At 42.6% G+C, this 19172-nt stretch overlaps 1 protein-coding gene across 1 annotated transcript in view; it reads right to left on the bottom strand.

Annotated features, from left to right (window-relative positions):
- The window catches only part of slc12a10.1 (solute carrier family 12 member 10, tandem duplicate 1), a 90972-nt gene that overhangs the window by 17631 nt on the left and 54169 nt on the right, over nt 1-19172 (bottom strand). The window contains exons 14-18 of the mRNA XM_055194396.2: nt 7832-7933; nt 7405-7560; nt 7201-7300; nt 7011-7122; nt 6533-6667 (exon numbers count right to left, since the gene is read on the bottom strand). Coding sequence (XP_055050371.2) covers nt 6533-6667; nt 7011-7122; nt 7201-7300; nt 7405-7560; nt 7832-7933 — 605 coding nt within the window. The remainder of the gene's footprint in view (nt 1-6532; nt 6668-7010; nt 7123-7200; nt 7301-7404; nt 7561-7831; nt 7934-19172) is intronic.

The following is a 19172-nucleotide window of genomic DNA, read 5'->3' as shown; positions in this document are numbered from 1 at the left end:
AATTAATTAAATAAGAAATCTAGTTCTTTCTTACTTTTACTTAAAGGTATAGCGGAGGATTTTCTCGAATTTTAGAAAAGAACCGCCTTCTCCACTTTTTAAAAAAATGCAATTGCGCAACACTCCTGATTGACAACTAGGAGGACCAATAGTCTTGATGATCCACCCGGAAAAAGAAAATCCTCTGCAATACCTTTAAGTAAAATGTCTACTTACTTTTACTTGAAAGTCTTTTAAGTAAGAAAGCACATTTAATTTAATTAAATGTAGCAGAATAAAAAAGTATACTATCCCTTATTATATACTTATTTCCTTTCGAGGGACCTCACACTGCATCGTAATAGTGATGCTTTGGAAGCATGTCTGCGTGGCCACCAGAAAGCATAAAATGGTATCCAGTTTGTACAACATTAGCTTCTGTGCACAGCGGGAAGTTGCCGATTTACACACTCCGTGCCACTAAGTTGTGTTGCTTTTCAATATCAATTTACAGCTACCAGTTTAGTTCCAAAGCTTTCAGCTGTGTGCACCTGTACCCGATAAAAGTTGTTGACGCTTGAATTTATGTTGCTCTACATACGCCATCTGGTATAATTGAAACGATTGACTATGAGCTACGTACAGACGCATTTGATAGACATTGGTTGCGCCCAATAAATGGCTCTAGACATTCGTAAATCATGCCTCAAATACGAGAAAATGAGCATGTGGTTCCCAGACCACATCATTCTCTATGAGACTGGTCTGGTGTTAGCCAGGCTAGAGATTGTGGGGATCATAGATGGATCTCGCTGTTTCTACCCTCACCAGCGGATTCAGAAGCCTGCGATGTGGTTTTGATCACCTAGAGCGGTGCTTTACATCTGTCATCCTCTGAGAACAGTTTTGACGACAGATGTCTCGCTCATAAGCTCGTGGGGATGCCTTCATCTGTCTGGAGTGACACACACTGCCACCCTCAGCAAACTGATTTATCAGGGCCTTGAGATCGTTTAGCGTACCAATATCGAGTACTATCAGAACAGATGGCAGCACACCATCAAGACACTGTTCTATTTCACATGGAAGAGCTGGGGTCAAAAAAGGCAAGAAAAGTGCATTTTCACTCTTTCTCCACAGAGGACATATTTTCTAGGAGTAGTGTGGGATGAGGCCTAGGGAGTAGAGATGCTCATTTGGAGGAGGTTTGACCAAGCTGAAAAGGGTCCATTACGGATATGGTTCAGGGACCTGGTGTTTCTTCTCGACAGCCCGCCTTTGGAGATTCCTGTACCAGACAAGTTTAGCCACAAACGCCTCTCTGATGTGACCAAAGACGCCATAGTGATCGTCTGTGCCGTCTCTTTCGTAGTTTGAAGGGTTAAATCTGCTGTCCGCTTCAGCTCAGAGAGCAGCTCCTGGTCTAATGGCCCTTTTCGGCTATTTCACTCAATAAATCATCCTGAAACGTTTGCAAAATTGCCATGGAGTGCAAACAAAAGAAGATACTGACTCGGGGGAAAGATATGTTTCTGCAAATTTGGGTATCGTGCCATATCCATGTTATTTGCACCACTGTATGTGTGAAAAACTTGTATGTGGTTGTGAATTAACTTTGGCAGAAAACGGTTTCTTTCATGATCTAGCCACCTGTGTGCAGATCAGGAAAAGAGGGAAGGCCTCTGCGTGGTGGTTGCATTTTTTTTCTTTAGAAATCTCTCGTACAGCTTTTCTTGTCTTCTTACTCTCTTGATTTTCGACTGGCCAATCAATTTTCTCATTGCCCATATCGTCTATCGTGTCTGAGCTCAAGTAGTCTATCATATTGTATGCTGCTGGTTGGAGTGGGAGAAGCCAACTTGCAGGCTCCCATACTCTTCCCAGAAGCGATGGAGACAGAGGGTAGAGAAAGGGCCAAAGCCGTCTTGAAGCCTTCTGCTAACTCCATCTGCAAACCCCATGACGACAGGTGTTGCGCTGCCTCAGCAAACACTGAGTGCAGAGCCGTGAGGAACGCAAACATTACCCTCCTCATCAAACACAGAAACACAGGAGCGAATGGTCTTTAACCCCCAGGGGTCCAAAAACGCGGGGACGCGTTTTGACGTGTTTTCTCCTTATCATAGCAGAATCAACTTAAAATACTCCATCATTAATAATCAAACACTTACGTGTTTGACATCATTTGAAACTCTGAAGGGTCCTCTTTAATTAGTGTACATTCACAATAACAAGAGATCTTTGTGTTTTTGTCAAATAAAAAAAATAAACAGGGTGCGCATTCAGACATTTCTGTCTCCGCCAGCTGTCTCTCAAATCACGTTACAAAAATTAGTTGAAACTCTCCAAATACTCGTCACACAAACATGATACACATATCCAAAGAAAGCCTGAAATGTCTACTTTTAAACAAGCTAATTATAATCAAAAACAAATATTTCCTGTTTATATAATCTGCATTGAAGTAAAGAGAGTACCGTTTTTCCTGGCTGAGCTCATTATCTCTAATGCGGTCACGCCAGGGCCAGATTAACACTTTGTTATACCCTGGGCAACAATATTCAAGGGCCTCATCATCACGACCCCAGGATCACCATAATAAGGTCATATACAGAATATATTACTGTATTATACAGTACATATACTCAATACTTCAAATTCTAACTGTCATCGGTTGTATTTTGATTTACAAATATTTAAATGCTCATACAAATGCACTACTATGTCCCCTATCAAAGACATTCACTCACATATGATGCTATGAAAACTAAACACATCAGCATCTGTATAATCTCCGGGCTGTAAACATAAGCTGGCGGTGTAGAAAAGTCCTGGCTAACTTAGCTGAGTTGTCCTCGTCATTGACGGAAGCTCACTTAACAGAACTTTTTAATTAATACACATTTAAGATGACAATGGGTAAACTCTAATTTGCATAGTCATTGATATAAAAAGCTTATTTTTTGCATATACAAGCATTGTCTAAAAATGAAAATAGGCTTTTACTTAATTATTATTACAAAACCATCATATAGCCTAATACTAGACACCCAAACCAAAGTGAAGAAAATTATCTTTAATTTGCAAGTCTGAACTAAACATCAACGCAGACATGAATTTCCTCACAGAAGTTTAAGATCATATAGGCTACATCTTGAACGTAGATATATAAATGAACACAGGGAAAGGAAGTTTAACACTGTGAAGCACAAGCAAACATGCTGGAAGGCAGCTAAAAACCATCAGGACATAAACACCGGCTTATTTTATTTTATTGGAGCCTTACCTCCAGATAATTTATTGATTATTTAAATGTTGTTTACTCACATGTGCGCTGTACTCTCCGGATTTTATGTTGTGCACTTCTCGTTCATTTCTCCACATGGTCTGTGTCTGTTAATTTACAGTGTCATGTGAGCAGCTACACTGTCTGCAGGTTCGACTTCATTTGGCGCTAAGCAGACCTCTTGGTGATGTCAAAGTACCGCGAGAGCGATTCAAAGCAGATTTCTCCATGTGATAACTAGAATCGCTCTCGCGCTACTTAGCTGTCACTCGCTTTTGGGTTCTCTGCTCCCCAGTCACTTTCGCGCCGCTATAGTAATTTGATTTCATATGCCGATCGGATCGCGCAGATACCTGCGTATCACGTAGACTACACCACTGTTTATACTTTACATTTTCTGTGTTTCTTTTGTCATTTTCCTTTTTTAATTTCCGCTTAGCGCTCCCACTTAGCTTCTCTGTGTCTCGTTTTTTTTCTGTTGTACCAACGCCTTGCGTCACGTAATGCTCGGCGAACCTTTAACCCAACTCATGCGGACTGACCAATGAGGAGAGGGTCTTAACCTGAGGCCCTCTCTTCATTGGTCAGTCCGCATGAGACTCAACCGCTCTCAACTCACGTTCAAAGTCATAGGCAGCGCAGCGTCTCTCTTTGCAGCGCATTGAGCGCAAAAGCCCGTGTTGACAGTTTGTTTAATATAAAGCGGCCAGCGGGAGATTACCAGATACAGTATTTTGCTCGTGCCCTTGCTGCCCTGGGCCCTTTGGAGGTCTTGGGCCCCTGGGCAATTGCCTAGTTGCCCGTATGGTTAATCCGGCCCTGTATGTATGTAAGGGTATTTCTGTGGACAATTTATGCAGACAGCTGTTCATAACTCTCTTACAGGTCTGCATCCCTCTCATCAGTACAAAACTATGAAGTGGAAAAACATATTCACACTCTTTGGACATAAAGTTATATGGTAACATGAGCCACATGAAGTTTACAGCTCTGTTGTTTATCAGTTTCTTATACAAGTTAAGTTTTTTGAATAGGGTTTGTTTCCAAATAAACTGATAATGTCCTACTGACCTTCATTTCTATTTTGATTATATTGTTAACTTCTTAATAAACCTCAAACAAACATGTACATTTGTCCTCACATTCTTTACTGTAGTTCCCTTCTGCCTCATTATGCAGCTCATTATGCGAGCCTTTGTTTGCTAGCTGTCAATCAATCATTCTCGCATACGGCCACTCTAAACAAAAAGTGTCTTACAATTTCTAAATCAATATATTGGTTTATGTGAATCAGTAGGCAGGATGATTTTCACATCATTTTAAAGAAAAAACTCTAGACTACTAGATTCTGTTTAGGAAAGTCTTGTTAAAACATGTTTAGTATGGGTTTTGTGAACTTATATCAGTGACTTAAAATTTTAGGTTTTTTAAAAACCACGCATAAACCTTTTTCTCTCAAAAATACTAACATGTACATACATGTAGCTCATAGAATATTTTAGCCCAGTTTGTGCTGAACACAGTGGTATGAGACACTTGCCATTATTATGTTTTAAAAGCAACTGAAAAATGACCAAATGTAAGAGTATGTCAGAACCTCTGACAGTGTCCGAAAATGGTCGGACCCCAGAGGGTTAAAGCAACACCATGTAATTTTTCAACCTTCATAATAAATTTTCAAGACCCTTGTGATAGTACATCGACTTTAAATAGGTTGAATGACATGTCTACCATAGCCTGACGAGGTCTGTATCGCTTTTATTTGTACTTTAAAACTTAGGGTTTCGGGTAGTAACCAGAGTACAAAAAAAACTACAAAATTCGACTGCTTTACGGCACACGTCACTTCCTCCACACAATTTGTTTTTAACGTGAATTTTGCTGGAGGCTACTTAATGAGTGTAGAGAGCTGCTTCTATTATGTAACTGTGGCAATGTGTTAGTGTCACGGACCTATGACACGGGCGACACGGGTTCCATTCCCCTTTAAGGCAATTTTTTATATAAACTCACGATCTTGATTCATACATACATGCGATCTTCTTTATAAATGACTTATTATGCGATTATCTTGCATATAGTTCCCTGTAATCAGATGCTGCATTCACGAGTTCACGTATTTACCTTTCTTTTACTGTCTATGTATTTACATTATCCAGGATGCTATAGCAGTCAACCTTGCTCAAACTCACACAGTGTAAACCAAACCCCATTCATTCACCAATCCCTATTCATTCACCAATCAGATCCGAGCGTTTCTCTCTTCTCTCTTCCTCATTTGCTGCGTTCCGCTGTCACTTGCGTGACGTATTACAAAGCGGCAGACCTAAACACATAGGTTTACTTGGATTTGGAGCGACAATTTTCACACAAAAGAGAGGAAAAACGAGCGCCATTGCAGAAAATCCTGGTGGCGAGGGAGAGAGAGAGAGACAATGCAACAATATTTTTTCGAAAAAGGCAAGGAAATACTTTGGTCGTTTCTCAATTGGAAGGCTCTGGAGGTCAAATATGCAGGCTGAATACGTTATCAAGCCTGGTTTAGTAAGGTAAACTGAGCATTACATTCGCAAGTCATAAGCATACTGCAACAATTTACGATTAACTAAGTATAATAGTCAACTTTATAATTGTTAATATTCTGAAATAAGACGTATGCAGCTTAGAAATATGACATCCGGAGGCTGCAACCTTCAGACTGAGAAATGGCTTCTGCCACGAGTTCCTCATCAGAAAGTTGTAACATGACTGCATTTCTCCCTGATGTCTCAAAATGTTGATCGTTTAGCGTTTTAAAGGTTTAGTTTTTAGTTTAGTTTTAAGGTTGGCCAGTTCTTTTCCTTTGCAACAGTGCTGCGGTGCTTGTGGCCTCTAGGGGCGCTAGGTGTGAAAAATACATGTCTAGCGTCCCCTAGTGGCCAAAAAGTTCCGCGGTGTGCTTTTAAAGACATATTATCATAATTCTTGCAGGCTGCTCATTCAAGAAGGAGCATACTTTTTGTTTTAACAAAAATTTTTACATAGAGCACTTTCGCTGAAATGGCAGAAGCTAATATGCTGTTCCCTTTTATACCTTCCGGTTCTGCCGTCACTAGTGACGTCATCACTCCGCGCCTTTATAAGGGCTTTGTATAGTTGTACAAAGATTTCACATAAGTACACGCTGCTGGCATGTTCCAAAAGTGTAATTTCATGACGCACCATTGAAATTCCCTCGAAAGGGAAACAACTAGACATCTACCATATAATCCAGACTTAAATTAAAACCTTCAAAAGATGCTGTGTTCCTTCTCTCAGACTGGATGCCTTGAGGGCTGTGTAGAAGGAACGAACTTTCCTCTGATTGAGCCATTTTACCATATTTGTTGTATTATGTTGGGACATAACAGATTTTTCATCCCCCTGAAGAAGATACAAAAAGATAGATATTCTGTTAGATTTTTAAAAAGACTTATCATACTCACCCTGAAGAGGAGAACAAATGAACTTTAAAAACACCACATTTTGAACAAAAAGCTGAGATGATTGCTTTTTGTTAAGGACTTTTATTAGAGATCAGATTCAGAGCGATAATAAAAAACATAAAAAGAGTGTTTTACTGTTTTATAAGACGTCGCCCACCTAGTGGATAATAGCGGAAATATGGATTGTCATAAAAACTAATCATTGGCAGGGAAGCATTTTCTCTTATTTGATACGATAACTTGTCAATGGTGGTGAAAGGGTTACAACAGCTTGTCCTCACCAATAGAATGTCTCCACAGATCATCAGACTGACATTCTTAGTGAAAGATCCAACAAAGTCGACCAATGCAGGACGCATAATTGGAGCACCAGTCAGAACCAGACACTGAGGCCTAATGAAAGAATACAAGCAGATTAGATTAGCATATTGTGAATGTCTAGAAAAACTTTTAAACCATTTCCTAAATTACCTATAATTTTTGACATGGTCTTCCACTCCTGCGAGAGATAATGTGTAAGATAGCGCCATGTTGTAGGTACTTGCCTGGATAGACGAACCCCAGTTTACCTCTTGATAAACAAAATACAGTGATCATTACAAGAACATCCAGTGTTTCAGAGCAATCCTCATTCTGTAATTTTAAGGCTTAACAGATCAACACAATGTTGATTACCTGGTTTCTTGTAGGCCACATAGCCAAACAAAAAGATGATTATACCAAATGTGAGGAGAGCTGCCCACCAGGTAAGCAAGAACATTAGTATGACAGAAATAACAGCCCCAAACAAAGCTATCCAGGGACTGTAATACCGAAACAATGGCCTCCATCCTAAAATGTACAACATTTACCAATAAATACAATTGAGTTATAAGTAAAGGTGCTTTTAAAATATAATAGTGTCCTAATAGTTAGAAATCAATACATTTATTCAGTATATACTTGTAATGTAACAAACATAAAAACATGTTGATATGACATATTGATCAAATTTTTTTACAGTGAGGATTGTAACTAAAGTACTGTATGCAGGTCTTTGGCCCTCTAGGAATTGTTGACACCACTGGATCAGATTATCTTATTAATTTACTTTTATACTCACCAGGGGAGTTGGTAATAGATGCGTGGAAACAGCTGAAGTTGATAAGAGCATAAGAACAAAGGAAAAAGTTGGAGATAAGAGGAGCAATGGTGTTCAGTTCAGCTGCAGAGAAGAAAAACAACATTAAAAATAAAATACATAATCTAATATAATAAATCCCATAAAAAGTAAGGATCAGTATAAAATTCAAGTTCAGTAGCCCAACTGAAGGAAACACTGTTCACCATAATGGTTACCAAAATGAAACATTTTCAACAAAATAACAACATCTGACAGAATTAAAGTTTCTTAATAATTTAAAACACATTGGATTTAGTAATATTATTACAGAAATTTTATTCATACTGGTTTCATATAGACGGTTTCAGCAGTAACAACATAAACAAGCGGCTGTCGCGGTACGCACGTAACTTCCGGTAAACTCTTACTTTAAACGTTGTTTATTTATTTAACAAGCAAAACAACAACACATAGATTACCTAGGAAACCAAAACTTTTGTTATTTTCGATGAGGCGTTTGTGCAAGAGATCAGTTTAGCAACTAGTCAGACCATTAAAAAAACGAAACTGGAAGTAAGGTTCGGATCCAACGTGTATCACGTGCGTCCGATGAAACCATCTATAACTGACCTATATTAATTATCTTAAGTGTATTCGTTTTTTTAGGTAAAAAGTATGTAATCTTAATGGATTAAAATTTTACATGCAATCAAAATACATAATTCTTATTAATTAGGCTTATATATATATATACTTTGTTCCCTTTCAGTCGGTCACTACGACGTCACGTCGTGACCGACGAATTGGGAACTCGCTTAGAGAGACCAATCTGCTTCGAATACTACTAAAACGCCAATGAACTTGGCATTGAGATATTTGCATAATGCTGGCGCCGCCCCGCCAGGTGCGTATATAAGCCCCAGGTGCAAATGTAGAAATCAGCTTTTTATCGCTTCGAAAGCCGGCAGTATCTGCTACTGAGAAGCTACTTTCTGCTCTTCTGGGAACGGTTGCTGAAGTTGATTGACAAGCAGTACTGACACAGCGGACGCTCGCAGTATTCCACTGCTCTGCATATTTTTTGTTTTGAGTTTAGTGTGTGCGTTGCCTCTCCCTGTGCGCATCATCAGCTGAGCACCAAAAGAGTGATTTCCCTAAAGAGTGATACGTGAGAGCTCTGTGTCTTTTTAAAGACAGCCACTCTCTCGTATATTCGGAGATCAGCGTCCTTTTCAGGATAGCTTTTCCTCCGTGCGATCTTGGGTGCGAGATGTACAGGATTCCAGTGACGGTCACGAGCGCTGTCTTCGTGCTTGCGCATCGAGCACTCCGAGGCTGCGTTCGTGGGGAGCTTTTGTTCTCTCTGTGAGAGCATAAATCTCTTGGATTGCGGAGCCGACTGTCGTTTCTATGGGAACGACGTCCGCGCCTTTGCAGTGCTGAACGCCGCCATGGTGCGGCTGTCAAGCGCTCGCAGGACGCTCTTCGCATCACTACGCTGAGTAGGACGGAGGATGCGTCCTTCACCTACCGGCCTTCTCATCCTCAGCCGGTTGAGGCTCCGGTGGAGACTGCAGAGTCGTGTTCTGCGATTTCTGCCGAATCCATTGGACCTCCTTCTGGTCCCGTCACTTCTGCAGCATCAGAGGGGTGCCCATCTTTTCCCTCCGAGGCGGAGTCGTCCCGGAGATGGCGGCCGTGCCCGCTCGAGCGGCGGAAACGGTAGAGTTGGAGGGGTTAATCCCTCTCCGCCCGAACCGTCCCGCCCATATGAGTGGTAGTTCGGAGCTGCCCGGGCCTCTACGGTCCTCACCTCCTGCCTTTCCCGACGGCACGAAGAGCTGACGTGATTTGCGGCCGTCTCGGCCGTTCAGCTTTCACCCCTCACCTCCCTCACCAACGGAGCCGCTAAAGACGGGGATCCCTTCAGTAGAGCGGGGGGTTGCGATGCAGCTGCATTCCTGGAGGGACCACCCAACCCTTCCCTCCCGTGTTTGTATAGACAGTCGTCCGGTTACGGGTGCTGCCCATCAGGCATGCGGAGACGCGGCTTCAGCCCTGCACGTAATAACGTCACTGCAGGTTCACCAAGCGAAGGCTTTAGAGGTTTACGAGGGAAGCCGCGACCTTCAGTCGTGCGATGTCCACCACAGTGTTCAAGATCGCCACCTTTGGCTATGTCTGGCTTACATGACGGACGCAGACGAGAACAACTTCTTGAATGCTCCTGTATCACAGACCGGCCTCTTCGGCGAGCCCGTGGAGTCGTACAGCTCCGCTGCGCAGACTGAGGCGATCTCCTAGGTCATGCCCCGGCAAAAGAGAGCTGCCCTTGGTCCACCACGCCGGCTCCTCAGTCTGCCTCTCGCCGTCGGCGTCCTGCGGCGGCCACCTCTGTTCCCCTCCTCGGACCCCATCTCGGCAGCGCATGGGAACCGGTCGTCAGCAGCTCGCCCCGCCCGCTTAGCCGCTTCCCGTGAAAATCGGGAGTTTAAGTGGCCAGTAACGGGCGACCCGGATTGGCAGAGGATCACTCTTCAGGAGACGGTGATTCGCTCCTTCCCCCGGTAGAGGGTCGGGTGGAAAATTCTTGGTTTGCATCTGTTCCACCGGCTGTCCAGCCGGTACCCACTTAACCACACATAAGAGTGCATTCCTCTTCCCTCTCCAGGTCTCCAGAGGATCGAAAGAGCCGTGAGCGGGCACACCAGCTCACCTTATCTCTCCTCTATCGCCAGCGGGTGTTTTTCCGGAGTCTGCGCTCTCCGCGCAGGAGACCAGACGACCGTCACCCTCACAGCGGGCTCAGGTCAGTGTCACACACACACATACTGTAGATGTTTATGCTGTCACAGCAGACGCACCGGCAGCTTCACCTGTCTCGCTTCGCTGCCCCACCGCGGGTACTTCGGTAGTGTCGTTAATTCTCCTCGTACGGTCCCTGGATGCTTCGCTTCAGTTCCCAGCCCGTCTCGGTGAGTTTTACGCACTGTCCGCCTCGGTTACGAAAAAAAAATAACGGCACTCCCCCAAATTATACGGGCCTTCGTTTCACTATAGTGAAAGCGTCCGATGCACATGTACTGCGTGCAAAAGTCAATGTCCTGCTGGCGAAGGACATTCGAGCCGGTCCCTCTTACCGAGAATGATGATAAGGTTTTTTCCAGCCTTTATCTCATATTACCCAAAATACGCGGTGGGTTACGACCGATTTATTTACGCACCGGCTCTACAAATGTGATCCTTTAGGATGATACGCCGAGGCTCGTATTTCAATATTCAGATCGGTTTGCAGCCTTAAACCTGTAGACGTGTACTTCATGTGTCCATCTCCCCTCGCCTTAGACCGTTTATTCGCTCTGCGTCATGGGGTGGGCATATTAATACCAAGTACACCATTCGAGCTGTCTCTCTCTCCCCGTGTCTCCATGAAAGTGCTAGTCACGGCATTAAAATCTCCGAGAGAGAGCGTTGTTCGCATTCTGCTTATATTTACGTCAACTATAATGGCTCGTTCTTGGCAGACGTGCGCGAACACAGAGATTTAATGCTTCAGCATCTCGCTCGTTTAAGTCATCAGGTCAGCTGGGAAAGGAGCAACTTTGCCCCGTGCAGAGGATCTTTTTCTCAGTATGGAAATAGACTCGGTCGATTTATTGGCGTGTTTTACAAGAGCGCGCAATCAGTCAGTTCTGACTTGCCTCGGTTTAATTCGAGGGAAGTACGCGGTCTCTCTGAAACAATTTCAGAAGCTCCTGGACATATGACAGCATGCTGCAGCTGTGACACTGCTCGAGCTGCGTCATATGAGACCGCTTCAGCATTGGTTTTACGATCGAGTCTCGAGGAGAGCGTGGCGCAACGGCATACACTGTGTAACCATTACACCTGCGTGTCATTTCAATTTTACCCCGTGGCAGACCCAGCATTTCTTATAGCAAGATATGCCCCTGAGTCGGGTCTCCTGGCATTCTGTAGCACATACGATGCCCCCAGCACGGGATGAGCAGCCACGTATGACGGGCTTGCAGTCTCAGGGGTGTGCATAGCACCCCAACTGCCGCGAGCGGTGCGCTGTATATCTGGGACTTGTACGCTCCGCTATGGAGATGCGAGGGAAGGATGTATTAGCCGACACCGACAACATTGCGACTGTTGCGTTATTTACCGTTAAGGCGGTTTTTGCGCTCTCGTCACCTGTCGCATCTCGCTCGTCATCTCCTCCTTTGGAGTCAGAAGCATCTGAGGTCCCTTCGTGCCATTCACATCCCGGGTACGCTCAATACAGCGGCTACGCGCTTTCCCGAGCTGCGCGCACCGGCGAATGGCGACTCCACCGCCAGACGGTTCAGCTAATTTGGAAGAAGTTCGGTCGTGCGCAGATATATCTATTTGCGTCACCGGACGATACCCACTGTCGCCTGTTTTATTCACTAACCGAGGGCAGCCTCGGCGTGGATGCGTTGGCACACAGCTGGCCGCGGGGGACGCGCAAATACGCATTCACTCCAGTGAGCTTAATCGCACAGACACTGTGCAAAGTCAGGCAGGACGAGTAGAGCCTTTTATTAGTCGCCCCGTACTGGACGACCAGGAATTGGTTTTCAGAGTTAATGCTCCTCGCGACAGCCCCTCCCTGGCGAATTCCCCGGAGGAAGGACTTTCTTTCTCAAGGAAGGGGCACATTTGGCACCCGCACCCCGACCTGTGGGATTTCCATGTATGGTCGTTGAGTGCGCGCAAGGTTTAGGTGATTTATCGCAAGCGGTATCTAACACCATCAACGCGGTACGAGCACCGTCCACAAGACGGGCTTACGCGCTTAAATGAAACCCTTTTCGTCACCTGGTGCTCTTCGCAATGCGAGGACCCCAGAGAATGCTTAACATTGTGCTTTTATATATCTTCAACATAGGTTAGATGGTAGGCTGTCACCCTCCACCATTAAAGTTGATATCGCCGCTATTTCTGCTCATCACTCACTTATTAACGGCAGATCAGTTGGCCAGCATGATTTGGTTATTAGATTTTAAGAGGCGCTCGCAGGCTAAACCCCTCGCGCCCTCCCTCTATTCCTCCTGAGACCTGTCCATGGTGCTGAAGCCCTACTACAGGTTCCGCGTTCGAGCCTTTGCAGTCTGCGAGTCTGAAGTTTTTGTCAATGAAAACTCTGACCCTGCTAGCATTGGTCTCCGTGAAGAGAGTAAGGAATTTACATGCATTCTCTGTTGACAATTCGTGCCTTCAGTTTGGTCCTGCTGTCTCACTGAGACCCAGACCAGGCTACGTGCCCAAAGTTCCCACCACTCCCTTCAGAGATAAGGTGGTGAGCTTGCAAGCGCTGCCCCCCGGAGGAGGGCAGACCCAACCATGGCTTTATTATGCCCCGTACGAGCGTTACGCATCTACGTGGATCGCACACAAAGCCTTAGGACCTCAGATCAGCTCTTTGTTTGTTATGGTGGTCAGCAGAGAGGGAAAGCTGTCACTAAGCAGAGGATGTCTCTTTGGATAGTTGATACTATCGCCCTTGCTTATAATCTGCAGGGCATTCCTTGTCCATTTAATTTGAGAGCTCACTCTACTAGAAGTGTTGCCTCATTTTGGGCATTCGCTCGTGGTTCCTCGCTAACAGACATCTGCAGAGCTGCTGGTTGGGCGACACCTAATACGTTCATTAGATTTTACAGTGTTCGTGTCGAGCCTGTCTCCTCTCGTGTTCTTTCCTCGTTAGGGGAAGCACAGAGAACAGGCTCGCAGGTCGGCTTGCAGCCTCCGACTGCTGCTCCAAACTGAGCTCAGTATGGAAGGCCATCGAGGCAAAAACGCGTAATAATTTGTTTTGCCTTCCTCCGCTGCCTTGGCAGCCTGATGTTGCGGAGCATCCGCTGCCAGCCTCTCACTAGCTGTATCCTCGCGAACCTGTGTTTGGCTCGGGCATCCACATTGCGTCCCACCGGGTTCTTTTGTGAGTATTTTCCGTGGGGTTAATCCTACTAGCCCACGTTTCCCTCAGCAGAGCACTGCTTTGCTTACACAGCCACGGCTGTCATTTATACCTCAACTACGGTTGACTTTCGCCCACCAATAGCCCTTAACGGGGCGGTGGCTTCCGCAGCGTCCCTATACCGCTCAGATAGGGCGCTTCCCAGTCGCTGGCACTACTGTGGGGTTAAAGGAACATCTAGTGCCCGGCCTTCTGCCTTAAAACCTAATTCTCCTTATCCTTAAGTGGAACCGGAGGGCTTTACGCAGACACTGGAAGAGGTCAGCCCTCAGTGGCGTTTTGGTAGGGATTCCCAATTCGTCGGTCACGACGTGACGTCGTAGTGACCGACTGAAAGGGAACGTCTCGGTTACGTATGTAACCCTCGTTCCCTGAAGGAGGGAACGGAGACGTCACGTCCCGTCGCCACAGGGCTGCTCCCTGCTGTTTATCGGCCGGTCACACTTTCCGGCTTTCTCAGCGAAAAAGAAGCTGATTTCTACATTTGCACCTGGGGCTTATATACGCACCTGGCGGGGCGGCGCCAGCATTATGCAAATATCTCAATGCCAAGTTCATTGGCGTTTTAGTAGTATTCGAAGCAGATTGGTCTCTCTAAGCGAGTTCCCAATTCGTCGGTCACGACGTGACGTCTCCGTTCCCTCCTTCAGGGAACGAGGGTTACATACGTAACCGAGACGATATTTATGTGTATTAAAATTAACAAGGTAACCAAAAACTTAATATGGTCACCACAGTAACTAGTTTAACCATGACATTTGTATTAAAACAATGTCATTCAAATGGTAATAAAGATAAAACATGGTTATTTTACTATACTAAAACCATGATTCATTTCCTAGAGTTACTTCACTTTTACTATACTAAAACAAACATGGTTGCAACACTTTCATACACTATTCAAACAAATAAAAGCATATATTTTCTGTAAATAGTTGAAAATGTTGACTGCTATTCTATCTTCTATTAAATAACAAACTAACTTTAGTTAGTATTGTATTGTTTTGGAATCGTGAAAACTAGTTATAAGCACTTCTTGCATTACTGCCTCAATATGACAAATTGCTTTATTGTTTCCGAATCTTTTTAAGTACCTTTGGATATAGGCAACTGTTAAATAGCTAAATATGAATATGTAAATGCAAATATAAAACTATGGGTCATTTCCTAGGGAAAGAAGGCAGACATACACATTCAATAAATTAAGTTAATCTTAATATGGCCCTAAAAAATTTTTTTTATTTGTTGTTGTTGACACCTGATGAAACAAAGACTCACATAATGGGTCGTATAATGAGCCTAGTAGGCAGGAATGTGAGAGAAAACTACTTTCTCTGTAGTAAAACCATGATAAGGTATGCTTGTGAATAGGGCTGCAAGATGTGAGGAAAAGCTTCGATGTGCGGTGACATTGTTTAATGTTGCGATGACAATGTGGGTTGCGATAAATATTTTAAATTTTTTTCATGTTTTAGGGGCCATTCACATGTCGCGCCTAAAACGCATGGAAAACGCTAGACATGTAGGTTATTGTCACATGAGCTGCATGCTGCGCTTGTGTCATTCTGAAAAGTTAAAGGGGCAATTGCATGAAAATGTTACCATTGCCACTTTGTAGGTGTAAGCAAAAATAGGTCATTGAAATTTGGCTTTCATTATGATGTCATAAGGATATCTTATTAGAATAATAATACCGCCTCCTTAATCTGCACTATCCAACCACTGCACTGCCATTTAGTGCAGCGAGAAAGAGAGAGAAAAGAAGGACTTGACAGCACAATTGAGTTTGAATTACAACAAACCACCATCATTGTGATCAGTGTTTGCACTTCATCAGCTCATTTGCATTTTAAAAGACACACCCAAAACGGATATGACCCCTTTAAAATGTTTTTGAACAGCCTGGAAAAAACGAGCGCGTCACACCGCGTGCGAGTCGCGACCGCGGCGCTTCCAGAGCACACTTACTGGCGCCTACATTTGAAATAATGAACTTGAGCGCGCAATAGATGCAATATGTGAATCACCGCTTCCACAGTACCTGTGTTTGGGGCGTCATATCTCCTAAATCCAAAATAATTCCATGATATAGCTGAAGTGCGGTTCCTTTTCACCACAACGTCTTCGTCTGACAACACATTTTCCTCACTCTTCTCTCCTTCCTCCGCCATAATTTTTGCTAACAGGCACAGCGTCGCAACTGACACCTCACAAATCAATCTGAGCGTAGCTGACTTGGGGGTTCTCCTGATTGGCCTAATAGCATGAACGCGCAAACCATGTCTTCGGGACTAAACGTGATAGGTCAAATGTTTATTACATGCGCTTACCGTTTTCCCTTCTTTCATCGTGTCAAGGCTGTCTGTTGCGATGTGTTCATCGCGTGAGTTCATATCGCGATGACGATGAAAATTCGATATATCGTTCAGCCCTACTTGTGAATTTATAACAAAAACATTCAAATATAATGTAAACACACACACACACACACACACACATTATATAAATATTCTATAGAAATATTTTGTTATAATTTCACAAGTATACCTTATAAAAACCATGGTTTTACTACAGAAAAAGTGCAACCATGTTTTTGGCTACAAATACTATAGCAATCATGGTAAATTGAGTAAGGGATGTAGTGTATTGAGTTGTTATTAAACGCTGGTAAAAGTACTGTTTGGCCATTATAAAATGATTACAGTGTTGGAGTCTGGTTGGCCCACTCATTATCTAAGAGAAACAAGTAAACGTCTTACAGTTTTACTTTTGCACAGTAAAAAGGACAAAAGAAGAACTGCCCATCGTTGTCCCAACTCTTATCTGTCATTATATTATAAACACAACAAGGGATGAGCGCGGTCAACTTATCAATACTTTGTGTTTGTTTACAGACGCCATTACTCTGTTGCTTGTTGTTTGTGTAAACAACACAAAGAAATCAGTCACGTCTGGAGTAGGGGCGTGCAAATGCGTAGGGGAGTGCAAATGCGCGTTTTCCCAATAAATTAATTTTAATTAATTACGGTGAAATCCCGGCACATCCAAAAAAGCCAGGGGGCGCTCTCGTGCAGAAACACCCTTTGTGCCACAGAAGAAGTAGCATTACAAACGCTATAGAGGGTATGTATTGACGTCACTTTTCCACGTGACCATGCCGGAACTCGCCCCCGTCAAGTGGCAAACCTTCAACAAAATGGCTGGCTTTCATAGCGGCTGCGGCGCAAATGCTAGTAAAACTGACTATTATCGGCTTAAATTGGATTTAGTTGGACTTGATAGCAGAGGTGGACAATACTTCGTTATATTTTCAAAGCATCTGTGCTTTATTAGGATGTTTGTATGGGGAAAAATTTTACTTCACAACATTGTAAAGCAGTGTTTCTCAACTCCAGTCCTCGGGACCCACTGTGTCTCCCTTATTTAACACACCTGATTCAGATCATCAGCTCGTTAGGATAGATTCCATGAACTGAACTGAGTGTGTCAGATATGAGAGACATCCAAAATGTGCAGAGCAGTGGGTCCCGAGGACTGGAGTTGAGAACCACTGTTCTAAAGCATAAAATCCTACTGTGTATTCTTTAATATTGCATATTAAAATTTATTTAATACCTAATTATATTTAAATTGTGTACATTTACTTGAGTAAAAGTACGTTAATGTACTTAAATACCCATGTTTCTTTTACATTTAATATTTATGAAATGTAATAGAATAAAAATTATGATAATATGCTTTGGAATGTATGTTTCCCCCCCCCAAAAAAACAGGGATAAAATATAAATACTTGAAAAATACTTTAACTTGATAACCTGCGCGAGGACGTGGATGTACTGAAGAGCTATTTATTTACATAATTTAAATTACTGTTAGTTTAAATGTACTTACATTAAACAACTATACATCATTAAAAAGTGTTTTGATTTAAGATTTAGTTTTTGACCTTTATTTTAATCTGAGAATCCTAGTAACAGTAATTTCTTCATTTTTGTCAGGCGTTATGAAAATGAAAAACGGTACATACCTTTAATTTGAAATATAACCCTCAGCCGCACTCATTGATAAAAATACTCCTCCGTGATCGTCATGAAAGCACTCGATAAAACAACATCTATCGGGGCTTTTAATTCAAAGTATGCATATTTGGAGAAATATTACTTAAATTTTATATGTTTACTTCAAATTTCTGCAGTGGGGGTAATATTTCACCCATTTTTATTCTAAATATGGCGATATGAGCAAGTTTGAGTCTCTCGGAGTCTGCAGTCATTCACACTCAGTTTGTTTCATTCATACGTGAAGCCGGAGGGCGCTAAAGTCTGAAACTCTTTCATAAACTTTCATAGGAAGAATAAGACGTCAGTCAGCTCAGCAGCAGCAGCTGTCAGTCAGACGTGAACTTGAACAGTGACCTGCAACGAGCGATCGCTGTTTTTATAATAACATGCAAATAAAGATGTTTTGATGTTTTAAAACCATGGAGACAATAAACACGATTAAGATTATATATGGTTTGTCTGTATTTTTAACGCCATGTCTATTATTTTTATAACAGTACTGTATATTATAATGCTATGCTAAGCTAACAGCATAAATAACATAAAATTGTTTATTTTCGGTCTTATTTTATGATCCAAAGCCACATCAGATCACGCATGATTGTTTAAGCACTCGACTTTTGATGTTATAATGTGAGTTTTATTACAAATGCTTTTATTTGTAGTGTTTTGATGGTATGCTAAGCTAACGTATAGCTGTTCTGTAAACATCTGCTGTCTGGAGATATGAGATATATGTTTCTAGGAATAATTTTGACTGGTAAAGCTTCTTTAAGGTAAGTTTCTTTTTGTAAGAAAGGACTTTAATAAAAAGAAAGTGAATTGAGACAAAAGGAGGAAATAAAACACTAAATAGAAATTATGAGCAATAATTATATTGTTTATAATAATAAAATAAACATTTAGACAGCCATATCCCGGATTAAAAGTTGTTAATGACTCATTCGGATGCTTATTTAATGAGTCTGTTTAAAACACGGAGCAATAGGACAATAAACTTAAAGGATGTTGTGAGATATAAATAAACAAACATTAGCTTAGCATTTTTGCTGTTTTCTCTAAATAAATTTACATGACATGGGTCTAAAAAACATTTCATAAAATACAGAGTTTTAGAGGTATCATCTTCAGATTTAAAACAGAACATGGTCAGACCTGTGGCTTTAACTGCAGAGCATTTTTAGATTGCTCCAAGGCCAATTTCATTTAGATTTTCATAACAATATTTCATACATGTTTGGTGGAGTTTATAAAAAAGAATAATTTAAGCTCT

This window comes from Misgurnus anguillicaudatus, chromosome 21 (assembly GCF_027580225.2).
Source record: "Misgurnus anguillicaudatus chromosome 21, ASM2758022v2, whole genome shotgun sequence".
Classification (NCBI taxonomy): domain Eukaryota; kingdom Metazoa; phylum Chordata; class Actinopteri; order Cypriniformes; family Cobitidae; genus Misgurnus; species Misgurnus anguillicaudatus.
Note: the sequence above shows the minus strand (reverse complement) of the source record. Positions and strands in the feature narration are given on the sequence as shown.